The sequence below is a fragment of the Mytilus trossulus genome, chromosome 5 (genome assembly GCF_036588685.1).
Source record: "Mytilus trossulus isolate FHL-02 chromosome 5, PNRI_Mtr1.1.1.hap1, whole genome shotgun sequence".
Classification (NCBI taxonomy): Eukaryota; Metazoa; Mollusca; class Bivalvia; order Mytilida; family Mytilidae; genus Mytilus; species Mytilus trossulus.
In genome coordinates this window covers 21,272,042-21,285,942 of record NC_086377.1, presented here as the reverse complement: position 1 = coordinate 21,285,942, position 13,901 = coordinate 21,272,042, and the positions used below count along the sequence as shown (strand labels likewise).

At 32.2% G+C, this 13,901-nt stretch overlaps 1 protein-coding gene across 1 annotated transcript in view; it reads right to left on the bottom strand.

Annotated features, from left to right (window-relative positions):
- LOC134718656 (uncharacterized) overlaps window positions 1–10,637 on the bottom strand; it is a 137,998-nt gene extending 127,361 nt beyond the window's left edge. The window contains exon 1 of the mRNA XM_063581310.1: window positions 10,268–10,637. Within this exon, the coding sequence (XP_063437380.1) occupies window positions 10,268–10,469 (202 nt within the window). The 5' untranslated portion in view covers window positions 10,470–10,637. The remainder of the gene's footprint in view (window positions 1–10,267) is intronic.
- Window positions 10,638–13,901: the final 3,264 nt, after the last annotated feature.

Here is a 13,901-nt window from a genome sequence, read left to right as displayed (position 1 = left end):
ACAAATGTGCACACGTTCAACGCTTTTACAACCATATGACGTTACAAAAAGAAGCATTCAATACTTATCATTACATTTGTTAGCTAGGATCAAGAAAACACGATTTTTAATAAGGTTTTATTTAATTTACCTGTGTACTTTATTGTGGGACCTCGTGTCATCATCAATGATAATTTGTATTGTTTAATAAAATTGGCCAAGGAATAACGCGAGATAACAGTGTAGCCAATCAGAATAACGTATTATAATAATGAAACCTACATCTAATGTAATTATTTATTAATGTAATAAAGTAGATTAAGCACTAAGGTGCAAAAATTGTCAATAAATGTTATTGAGATCTACAACGATATCTTGTCAACACAGTTATCACGATAGACAATTTTTGATACGATTGTTTTACTAGTGGTTTTAATACCTGTTCTGAGTTAAATAAGATTTAAACATATATGAGAAACCTGTTCACCTAGACCTTACTATATGGACTACTAGTTGGTTTTTTTACACTTTTCTAGTATTTGGTGTATGATGTTGGGTGCTGTTTAAATTAACGTTTATATGTGTATACCCGTCAAATACCTTGCTATGTGGACTTTTCTAGTTTTTTTGTGTGTGTTATCAGTAGCCTTCTTATCACCGTTTGTATATATGTACATATCCTATGAAATCGTAAACATAATAAAATTTCTATAACCGTCTAATGAGTTTTAAGTGCTACCAAAACACTTGAAAGAATTAGAAAATTTAGGAGGGGCGACAGATTCCGGAAGGAATCGAAAAACAACCTGACCACGTCATGACTAAAACAGACTATCTTAAGACTTAGCAACACGAATCCCACCAAGTGGTTTGTCCAGTGATGGTAGTTTACTGATATATATATATATGTATTGGGTTTGTAATAGCAGTACATATTAAGTGATTTGTCGCATTTTAACAAAAAACGAATTTGGTATATTACTTGATTTACATTAATAAATGATATAACTATTTTGTTTGTAGATTATAGTAGATGTTTTTGTGTTCTGTTAAATTGTTCCTTTTAAAATTGTATTGTTTGTAGATAGTAAAGATGTTTTTGTGTTCTGTTAAATGTTTCCTTTAAAATTGTTATACGATGATGCCTGATGTACCCATATTTTGACTATTTTATTTATTGTGTCTGTTTAGTCAACGCATCAATGTAAATAAAACGGAATTTGATGAGACTGTCATTAAAGTGAGAGGGTTAGCGCTATAAAACCAGGTTTAATCCACCACTTTCTACATTTGAAAATGCCTGTACCGATTATTATAAAAGCTATCTTCTCGTATTCTTTTTCAATATGTTGTATTATACATTTCTTTGTATTCACATTTTTAAATATTTTTTTTATTAATGATCTTTGAAAATTTGGAGGACTTTTAGCTTAAAAGATAGCAATGTGACAAGTCCATTTTTTATCATATTTTTGGAACAAGCATGGAAATATCTACATTTTGTCAAAGTATATTGTGGCGTTAATACTGATTCACTTAAAGGGTCTTTGCATCGGAACTTAACACATTCATTCAAAAACCAGTTGTTGGCATGGCACGGGTAATGTTCTTCTCATATATCCTATGATGGTTTGATACTAAACCCCTAACGGGAAGGATTGTGCCTGATATTCATATGATTAAATCATAATCTTTCAATCAGTTTAATTGAAGTCTGGAGCTGGCATGTCAGTTAACCATTAGTAGTCTGTTGTTATTTATGTATAATTCTCATTTTTTTAATTTTCTTTGGTTACATCTTCTGACATCAGACTCGGACTTCTCTTGAATTGATTTTTAAATGTACGTATTGGTATGCGTTTTCTTTTCTACATTGGCTAGAGGTATAGGGGGAGGGTTGAGATCTCATAAACATGTTTAAACCCGCCGCATTTTTGCGCCTGTCCCAAGTCAGGAGCCTCTTGTTTTTTGGTAGTCTTGTATTATTTTAATTTTAGTTTCTTGTGTACAATTTGGAAATTAGTATGGCCTTCATTATCACTGACCTAGTATATATTTGTTTAGGGGCCAGCTGAAGGACGCATCCGGGTGCGGGAAATTCTCGTTACATTGAAGACCTGTTGGTGACCTTCTGCTGTTGTTTTTTCTATGGTCGGGTTGTTGTCTCTTAGATACATTCCCCATTTCCGTTCTCAATTTTATTTTATGACAAATATATTTATGAAAATATATATTGCTGACGTACCTTAAAATGAACATTTGAAATCCTTTCTAAAGTGATTTGATAAAATATTGTGATCTCTGGATCTTTTAAATTTGACATGATCATAGTGCCTAACAGTACCTAAATATGTATTTAGTTTTCTATATGCCTTCATCGTATAAAGGTACATAACTGAATGTGTTTCATATTCTTCTGATTTTAATTTCCTTTAAATAACCATGAATACCTTTTCTTTCAAATAAAATTCAAAGTATTTATCAAAGGGAAAAGAACATGCAAGTCTGTTTCACATTCAATTCAGATAAAATACAAATTCGTTTATTTCTTGAAGCTACTAGTTATCGATAATATAGATCTATCAACTATATTTTACCATTTAAATCCCGTACGTCCTTAGATAGATATAGGAAGATGTGGTGTGAGTGCCAATGAGACAACTCTCCATCCAAATAACAATTTAAAAATTAAACCATTATAGGTTGTTTATTAAATTCTGATTAACTTTTTACATACTTGTATTCCGCATTATCTAAACATGTGTCTTCCTCCAAGGTCGCAACTTCCATTAGATCATTTATGCCTGTAATAAAAAAAAAACCATGATGAATGATCATTTGTCTTGTAAGTCGGGGGTAATACAGTATTTATTCATACGAAATAACCGCAAAATTATCATACATTTTACCATTTACCTCAATTTTCATATTTTCATGTATTATGAGTCTTGACAAAGGAACATAAATAAATAATAATAAATAATTATTTTATTATAGTGTCACATATTTCATCAGACAATAAATATATACAACAATTCATAATACATATCCAGCCTTAGAATAGACTTATGAGACACTTTAAAATACAACAGACAACGGTACATTTATATAAAAAATAAAATGAGCATTTCTTTATAAAATTCAAAAATAATTACTGGTTTATCACATTAAGTAAACTGCTTTTAAAATATTTACTAGTAAAAGTATCAATTAATATTAGATATACTATATTAATAAAGAGATTACAGATTAAAAAACATAAGCAATGTTTAAAAGGTTTTGTCAAAACCGGATACACTTCTTTAAATAACAACTAACAAAAAGAAAAAGAAAAAGAAAATATATATTTCTAGGGAAACAAAAATAATTTAAATGTGATGATATGAAATAAATGATCTAGCTAAAAATATCCGTACTTAAAAGTAACAATAGTAACAATGATAGTAAAAAGACATTAAAAATATAACTATGAAAAATATATGTTAACATTCAAATAAATTTCTTTCTTCTCTGATAAAAAATGAAAAGTGCGTATGATAATGAGGATTGTATTTCTTTACATTTCATAAGACTGATAAATTGACTGTCGATATCAAGAGTATCAAAGTTTTCTATAAAGTTTTTGGCTCGAGAAAATAAATTATATTTTAAGTCATCACACATAGTGCAGTTCATTAACAAATGTTTCTCGTTTTCTAAGACGTCATTCGGACAGAATTTACAACTTCTTTCATTAACTGGTATTTGCGGTCGTGCATATCGGCCTGTCTCGATTGCCAACGGAAGCGATCCACTTCGGAACAGGGCAACAACTCGTTGGACAGATCTCGGCAACTGAAGTTTCAAATATTTTTCTGTTTCTACTTTTTCTTTGTATTGTCTATATGTACGTAGTTTATTGCCGTTTGGATTATTCTTGTCATTAAATAGTTCGCTAACAAATTCGTCGTTGTCTACAATAATTACGCGCTCATAAATTGATCTCGTCGCAGTTTTTGTCGTAATGTTATCATCGTTCACTATGTCCGTAGCATTAAACTTTTGTATCATTTTGCTAACTTGGTAGTACCATCCCTTACGCCTATTTGCAATCCATGCTGATATCTTACTGGTAATACGGACATCATCAGATCTAGTAATTATACACATCAGACGAATACAAGCAATACGCTGTTTGGTAAAACACGAGGACCATCCAATGTCACCTCTGACGGCGGTATTTGATGTATATTTACCAGCTGACAAGAATAACTTAGATGCTTTATTCTGAATCGAATTAATCACTGAAAATGTTTTAGTACCCCAAATGCCTGCTCCGTATAATAAAACAGGTTCTACCATAGTTCTAACATATACAACTGGCATATACCTACCACTCTTGACATAGTAAGTAGCCACCATGCCAACTAGCAAGATGAGCGTTTAATGGGTCTGTTCAACAGTTAAAAGTACTTTATGTTAATCAAGTGTATGTGTTGCCTATTGTACATCTATTGAAGAACATCGACCAATCAACGACTTTAACTTGTTTAAAGTCGATTCACTGATATTTGGTTTACTCTTTACATTAAGCTAATTGGACTCAAAGATTTCATCAAAATTAACTCATCATAGATACAAGGATTAAAATTGTATATATACGCCAGGCGCGCATTTCGTTTACAAAAGACTCATCAGTGACACTCGAATAATATGTGTAAAAGGCTAAATAAGGTATGAAGTTGAAGAGCATTGAGGACCAAGATATTCCTAAAAGTTTTGCCAAATACAGCTAAGGTAAAATTGAGAATGGAAATGTCGAATGTGTCAAAAAGACAACAACCCGACCGTAGAAAAGAAAACAGCAGAAGGTCACAACAGGTCTTCAATGTAGCGAGATATTCACGCAACCGGAGGCGCCCTTCAGCTGGCCCCTCAACAAATATATACTAGTTATCTATTCCTGAGGTAGAAAACCTTAGTATTTCAAAAATACAAAATTAGTTAACAGTTAATGTATTATTATGAATATATCAATGATAACTCATATCAACACAAAAGTGATGACTACTGGGCTAGTGTTACCCTCGAGGAAATAAATGTTCACCAGCAGTGGCAGCGACTTAGTGGTTGTAAATAAACTCATCATAGATACCGGGATTAAATTTTATATATACGCCAGACGCACATTTCGCCTTCAAAAGACTCATCAGTAACGCTCGAATCTCAATATGTTTAAAAGTCCAAACAAAGTACGAAGCTGAAGAGCATTGAGGACCAAAAATTTCCTAAAAGTTTTGCCAAATACAGCTAAGGTAATCTATTCATGAGGTAGAAAACCTAAGTATTTAAAAAATATAAAATATGTTAACAGTTAATTTATTATTATGAATATATCAACGATAACTCATGTCACACAAAAGTGCTGACTACTGAGCTAGTGATACCCTCGAGAAATAAATCTCCACCAGCAGTGGCATCGACTTAGTGATTGTACATAAACTCATTATAGATACCAGGATTAAAAATTTATATATCCGCCAGACGCGAATTTCGTCTACAAAAGACTCATCAGTGACGCTCGAATCTATATATGTTAAAGAGTCCAAATAAAGTACGAAGTTGAAGAGCATTGAGGACCAAGAAATTCCTAAAAGTTTGCCAAATACAGCTAAGGTAAAATTGAGAATGGAAATGTCGAATGTGTCAAAAAGACAACAACCCGACCGTAGAAAAGACAACAGCAGAAGGTCACAACAGGTCTTCAATGTAGCGAGATATTCACGCACCCGGAGGCGCTCTTCAGCTGGCCCCTCAACAAATACATACTACTTATCTATTCCTGAGGTAGAAAACCTTAGTATTTCAAAAATACAAAATTAGTTAACAATTAATGTATTATTATGAACATATCAATGATAACTCATATCAACACAAAAGTGATGACTACTGGGCTAGTGTTACCCTCGAGAAATAAATCTCCACCAGCAGAAGCATCGACTTAGTGATTGTACATAAAATCATTATAGATACCAGGATTAAAAAATTATATATCCGCTAAACGCGCATTTCGTCTACAAAAGACTCATCAGTGACGCTCGAATTTATATATGTTAAAGAGTCCAAATAAAGTACGAAGTTGAAGAGCATTGAGGACCAAGAAATTCCTAAAAGTTTGCCAAATACAGCTAAGGTAAAATTGAGAATGGAAATGTCGAATGTGTCAAAAAGACAACAACCCGACCGTAGAAAAGACAACAGCAGAAGGTCACAACAGGTCTTCAATGTAGCGAGATATTCACGCACCCGGAGGCGCCCTTCAGCTGGCCCCTCAACAAATATATACTACTTATCTATTCCTGAGGTAGAAAACCTTAGTATTTCAAAAATACAAAATTAGTTAACAATTAATGTATTATTATGAACATATCAATGATAACTCATATCAACACAAAAGTGCTGACTACTGGGCTAGTGTTACCCTCGAGGAAATAAATGTTCACCAGCAGTGGCAGCGACTTAGTGGTTGTAAATAAACTCATCATAGATACCGGGATTAAATTTTATATATACGCCAGACGCACATTTCGCCTTCAAAAGACTCATCAGTAACGCTCGAATCTAAATATGTTTAAAAGTCCAAACAAAGTACGAAGCTGAAGAGCATTGAGGACCAAAAATTTCCTAAAAGTTTTGCCAAATACAGCTAAGGTAATCTATTCATGAGGTAGAAAACCTTAGTATTTAAAAAATATAAAATATGTTAACAGTTAATTTATTATTATGAATATATCAACGATAACTCATGTCACACAAAAGTGCTGACTACTGAGCTAGTGATACCCTCGAGAAATAAATCTCCACCAGCAGTGGCATCGACTTAGTGATTGTACATAAACTCATTATAGATACCAGGATTAAAAATTTATATATCCGCCAGACGCGCATTTCGTCTACAAAAGACTCATCAGTGACGCTCGAATCTATATATGTTAAAGAGTCCAAATAAAGTACGAAGTTGAAGAGCATTGAGGACCAAAAAAGTTCTTAAAGAAACAGATGCTTGGGTTAACTTTTCTCTTTTTTCTTTTGGAAAGTGGGGTTTGGGAGTCCCTGTCTTTTTTTTACCTATGTCTTTTGTATTCTTTTCTCATATTGTTTTTTTACATATAAACGTTTTATTCCTAGATATTTCCTGTATTTATATACACCAATTTGACCAAAATCTTCATACACAACACCTCCATACATTTCCACCCAGTTAGTATTGCTATAGAATGATTGTATAGTATACAGACATTCTCCCAGCTGTGTTATGAACTCGTCCAGATCATTCTGTCTGGCAATCAATTTCTGTTTACAAGATTTCACGAAATTATGCGCTGAAATAAAAACAAATTGTGTGTGAATGACAAACAACACCTACCATAATGTAAAGTAACAAGATATTGAAATTACGAAATAAAATATTAGATAATTAAATGTCCAATGAGCTTTAGTTTGACTGTCCCTTTGGTATCTTTCGTCCCTTTAAGGGGAAATAAACACTTGTCAAATTCGAATATTCTTCTGTTAAGTCGTATGAATATGGATATAACATTTAATGCTCGACTAATGTACAAATGTATGTTGTTAAGGAGGCTTGCGGGTATAAGATTTTCAGAAAAAAAAATAAACATTTATTTTTCATTACAAATTTTATGAATTACCTGGAGTAGTTGTTACTTTATCAATTGGGGAAAAAATCATTCCAAATTTTTTCTCTCGATATTACCGCTTTTTCTCCTATTAGTTCAACAGAAAAAAACAGGGCAATAACAAAAATGTATGATACTTTCAAAGGTAGATTTTGACGTAAATGAACGGTGACCCCAAATTTTTATTTCATTTTTCTACTAGGTATAAGATAAAGTTCATTTGTAGAAAAATAAAGCGATATCCTATATTAAATAAAAAAAAATGATGTAGACCCGCGAGCCCCCTTAAGTTTTAGATCATAACTCTCTATTTACATCTTTTTAAAAGTCTGCTTAGTATATATTCTTCTAGAAAACAGAAATAAGCTTGCTTGTTGGATTTTTTTGGGACGAATTTTAATTGTAAAAGGCTTTAGATATCTGTGGAAAAGACTGTAAAATAAAAGATGTTTTTGTGGAGAATTGAATAAAGGAATGTTAGTTCTACGAAAACAAACTTTTTATTATACAAAATTTACCTAAGACGATTTGATCGGCGTGACAATGTATATAAGCTGTATCCTTTTTGTTCTCCTGTGTATCAGCAACTGCCTTTCTCAAAGCAAATACTTTCTTCATCATTTTATCCATGCTATTGGCATCTAAAACAATATTGGTATACTTTGAATGCTTGGGACCTTAAAACACATGTTTAACCCAAATGCGTATGCTTGTCAAGAGGCTCTGGCCATGGTCTTTGTTAGTTTTAAATGTTTTTTTTTATTATAGTCAATATCTATGTTAAGTATAACGTTTATTTTCACTGAACTGGTATTTTTTTTCATCAAGGACCTGCTGAAGCCCGCCTGCGGGCGCAGAAGTGTATTGAAGACCCATACGTGATCTTGGTTGTTGTGTTCTAATCTTTTGTCGTACTGTCGTTTCGTTGACACATTCTCCATTTCTATTCTTCATTTTATGGTTCTGTATATAGGATGAATTTGTTAAATTTAAATGATATATTATTGAGTATCATAACATGTAGTTATAAATTACACATTTCTTGGACTCGGGATTGATAGACTTATTAAGAAGGGATATAATTACGATACTGTTGTCAAGTCATTAAAGATTGCATATTTTGGCGTTAATATTGAGTCACTGATAAGGTCTTTGCGTCGGAACTAAACACATTTATTCTAAAAGCAGTTGTTGGCATGACACGGGTTATGTTCTTCTCATATATGTTATGATGGTATACTAAACCCCTAACGGGAAGGATTGTGCCTGATGTTCATATGATGAAATCATAATCTTTCAGTCAGTTTAATTGAAGTCTGGAGCTGGCATGTCAGTTAACTGCTATTAGTCTGTTGTTATTTATGTATTATTGTCATTTTGTTTATTTTCTTTGGTTACATCTTCTGACATCAGACTCGGACTTCTCTTGAACTGAATTTTAATGTGCGTATTGTTATGCGGTTACTTTTCTACATTGGTTAGAGGTATAGGGGGAGGGTTGAGATCTCACAAACATGTTTAACCCCGCCGCATTTTTGCGCCTGTCCTAAGTCAGGAGCCTCTGGCCTTTGTAGTCTTGTATTATTCTAATTTTAGTTTCTTGTGTACAATTTGGAAATTAGTATGGCGTTCATTATCACTGAACTAGTATATATTTTTTTAGGGGCCAGCTGAAGGACGCCTCCGGGTGCGGGAATTTCTCGCTACATTGAAGACCTGTTGGTGACCTTCTGCTGTTGTTTTTTTTTATTTGGTCGGGTTGTTGTCTCTTTGACACATTCCCCATTTCCATTCTCAATTTTTTTAAATACTTATATATAAGTTAAACTTTGCCACTCACAAAGAATATTAGAAATAGAATAAAATTGGTAAATTTACAGATCAGGCAATCATTCTGGTACTTTTCTTAAGATCTAAAACTGTCCACATCGTTATGAGTGGAATAGAGGGAAGTGTGGAGTATGTCAAAAAGACAAAACGGATTGACACAAATAAACAAAAGACATGCATTTGAAGAGGCAATACATATTCTTCAACATCAGACAGGTGTCTATATAATGTATAATCATCCCAACAGTTTATGATGAGTTTATTTACAACCACTGGGTCGATGCCACTGCTGGTGGAGATTTAATCCCCCGAGGGTATCACAAGCCCAGTAGTCAGCACTTTTTGTGCTGATATGAACTATCATTGATATGGTTATATTTATAAATTAACTGTTTACAAAGCTTTGATTTTTTTTAAATACTAAGGCTTTTCTACCTCAGGCATATAGATTACCTTATCTGTATTCGACAAAACTTTTAGGAATTTTGGTCATTGATGCTCTTCAACTTCGTACTTTATTTGGCCTTTTTAACTTTTTGGGAATCGAGCGTCACTGGTGAGTCTTTTCTAGACTTTTTCTATCTGATGAGACGAAGATTAGAGAAAAAGATGTGTGCACAATACAAATCTTAGTGAATATTACGCAGTTCTAAGTTCTCGTTGTTATATATTTCAAACTATATAATTGATTACCATATACTTCAAAAAATGGATAAACTTGATTGATTGGGTATTAATATTAAAAGCAAACTAAACATTAATTGCCTTACAAGGTGTCTTACCATTTTTATAGAAATCGTCAATAGATCCATATCCTTTGTTTAGTTTGATATACCTGTCAATTGCTCTAAATGTTCCAGCAGCAGTTATATCTACGTGTGTCCTTGTCCTCCAATTTCCATCTCGAATTGTTCTTGCAAAGAAACCATTACTTTGTTCCATACAGAATGAAAAAGTTAACATTAAAGTATTCACAACATTCATTTTAACGTACAAATCGTATGGATATATTTTTAACTTGTTGAGATTATACACACATAGTATTCCAATAAACACTGTATATTCATAAGTATTCGCGTGCAATTATTTAAACCTACTTCATGAAAGCTAAAAGTATATCCAAACTGTCGTCAAATTCATTCCGTCGGTATGGCAAAGGGCCAGTCGTTATATACATTAAGTGGTTAAAGACAAATGTTATATCACTTCCTACTTTATGCATGTTATTATTTCTTTTTAAAAGTGGAAATTATAAGTGGGCGTTTTCCTATAAATGTGTAAATTGCAGACCTAAAAAGGGTGAAAAATCAACTATTCATATTTTTACATAAATAAGGCCGTTTTCTCGTTTGAATTGTTTTACATTGTCTCTTCGGGGCCTTTTCAAGTTGATTTTGCTCATTGTTGAAGGCCGTACGGTGACCTATAGTTGTTAATATTTGGTCATTTTGGTCTTTTGTGGATAGTTGTTTCATTGGCAATCATACCACATTTTTTTTATATTGTCTAAAATTTTATTTCAAGGGTTATTTTGAATATCTCTATTATAAACCTGTTTGTGAATAAAAGTGCAATCATAAATACTCTTTGAAATTATATTTTTCCTCCTAATGTATGTACTGTTTCGTAGGTCTTATGTCATTTTGGTGTCTCCTATTAATATTCCAGTTTGTTTTATTTTATATAATAGAAAGATCTTATTATTTTCTGAATAGGAGAACTATTTTTTTAATCGATAAAGATTAGACAGTACTCCACATATGAAGGTACAACTCCTGTTACGTAGTGCATATTTTGATGAGTTTCGTAGTTGACATAACAGTTTTGTAGTGGACAAAAAGTTTCGTAGTTGACATCAACCCTATTCTATGTTCATAAAAACATACCAAAAATTACATGAAACTAACCCTTCAAGTTGTTATTTGTTTTGCACGAATACGATTAAAAAAAGGAGTAAAAAACGACTGCATGGTAGTGAACGTGTCCACTACGAAACCTTTTTCTCCCATACTTGTTTCGTAGTTGACCGTTACGTAGTAGACATATACACATGTTTTATTTTTTCCCACAATCCCTTTATGAAATAGCAACAAAAATGATTATATTCATCAAAGCATAACTTTGAAACCAGATACTGAAAAAGATTTGAACCGTTTCGTATTGGACATTTTAAAAATACGCTATCACTCTGGTCCATTTGATGTGCCAGTTTTTGTTTTTGCCAACAATTAAACTGTCGTTATAAAAGCATCACTTCTTTCGTAAGACCGTAACGTTTACATCTTTTGCAAACATCGATTTTATAAAACTGTTTATTAGCAAAATTTAATGACTTCGTTTCATAGTGGACATTTTGTCAGGAATGTCAGGGACACATGCACCTCCTAACATTAAAAATTCTTTGTCCAAAACTGTTTATTAGAATATGTTGGCTATTAACATACTTTTGAATAATCAAAGAACTTTTAAGTAAAAATAACATTTACTTCTATGTTCTACCTTTTTACAATATTTTAGAGTATGTCTAGGGACATGCAATTTTGTTAATTTTGAACCATTCAGGAATTAATATCTTATTAATCCCTCTAAAAATAGTATGGTTCTTTGCGTTAAAATGTTGAATCTGATTAAATGCACTGACTGCACAAAAAAATACTTGTAAAGACCAAACACATTAATTTAAAAATGGCTGCGACTTATTTAAAAACGCCCAAATAGATTGATAATATGTGAAATTAAAGGTAGATAAAACAGTTTTTTTGTATGCAATTGTAAAATGCACACATGCATTATAAACGTTTATCATGTTTATATTGTATATATCTTATATATAATTTACGTAAAATATCATATTTTGAAGTGAACATTTATGTTTCATGTAAATTCTGCTCCAAAATATTACTTCCTGGTTGACAGTTCATATTGATATTATTCTTCTTCTTTTGATTTACTTCGTTTTTCGTTATTTGTGGTTTTCTCTAAACGCTACGGTATATTGCGTTAGGAACAAACTACTGTGATATGTATCTAACAACCTTTATATCGTTTGTCATCCGTCCAGCATCGATAAATATGTTCAAGAATATTGAAGTCTGAATTACTCGACATGTTACTGGAAAAATTGGATCAAAAAATCGACACATTGTGTTGTTGTATTTAATTCTACCACTGAATTACGGAATATATCTCCTTCATACAAAGCTCTGAATCGTTGACCGGATTCGGCTATATTCTTATAAATTATAAAAAAAGAAAATTTGGTATGATTGCCAACTCTCCACAAGAGACCAAAATGACACAGAAATTAACAACTATAGGCCACCGTACGGCCTTCAAAGATGAGCAAAGATAAGCAAAGCCCATACCGAACAGTCAGCTATAAAACGCCCCGAAATGACAATATAAAACAATTCAAACAAGAAACTAACGGCATAATTTATATACAAAAAATGTACGAAAAACAAATATGTAACGCAACAAACGACAACCACTGAATTACAGGTTCCTGATTGTGACAGGCACATACATGGTCCTACCTAGAGAATGTGGCGGGGTTAAAAATGTTAGCGTGATCGCAACCCTACCCCTAATTAAACTGGGACAGTGGTATAACAGTATGACATACGCAATGATACGAACGAACTATAAAAATCAGTTAATTAACTCATCAGCTGGATAAAAATACAAATACTACAAAAACAAGTGGACGTGGCCGGGTACTTGTACATCCAAACAACATCACAGCATCACTAAGGAGACATTAGCTGACTTTTTGAAAGCTATTATTATCTTACATTTATAAAAATGCATACTTTCGATTAGCGCTAAGGTCAAGTCAAAATATCCATGACATATCGCTTCTTGATTCGTGCTTATTTTTTTAAGGGCATACGATACAGTTTTGATCCTGTATTTACAAGTTCATGAAAATTTGCTTATAGGCTACTTTTTACCTGATTAAATCAAATATGTAATAAAAAATATACCTTCATGTGCTACTTTTTGAGTAAAATAAGGTTGAAATTTTGTATATTTGCTCAAAACTCAGATTTGTTGCCGTAATTTCTTTTTCGAAAGAAAGACATAACTTTTTTGTTATAAAAGATAAACACAACTTGGTTTTTGTTAAATAATCGGTAATTTCTGTATTTTATTAATATCCTAAAAAATATGCATTTTTTTATTCAGAAATAACTCATATTTATCAAATGTTCATGAATTGAGGAAAAAACGTCATTTTTTACTGCATGTTTATCTAAATAAAAAAAAATCCTCTATTTACAGTTTTATAAAATTTGGGTAACATAATCTCCCTGCAAAATGAAACAAAATGCCGTTTTGAAAAATAGGGGTCCATGAACTCGTTTTCAAATTAAATCAGTTTGAATGATAAAAATCAGTCGAAAAATGCATCTT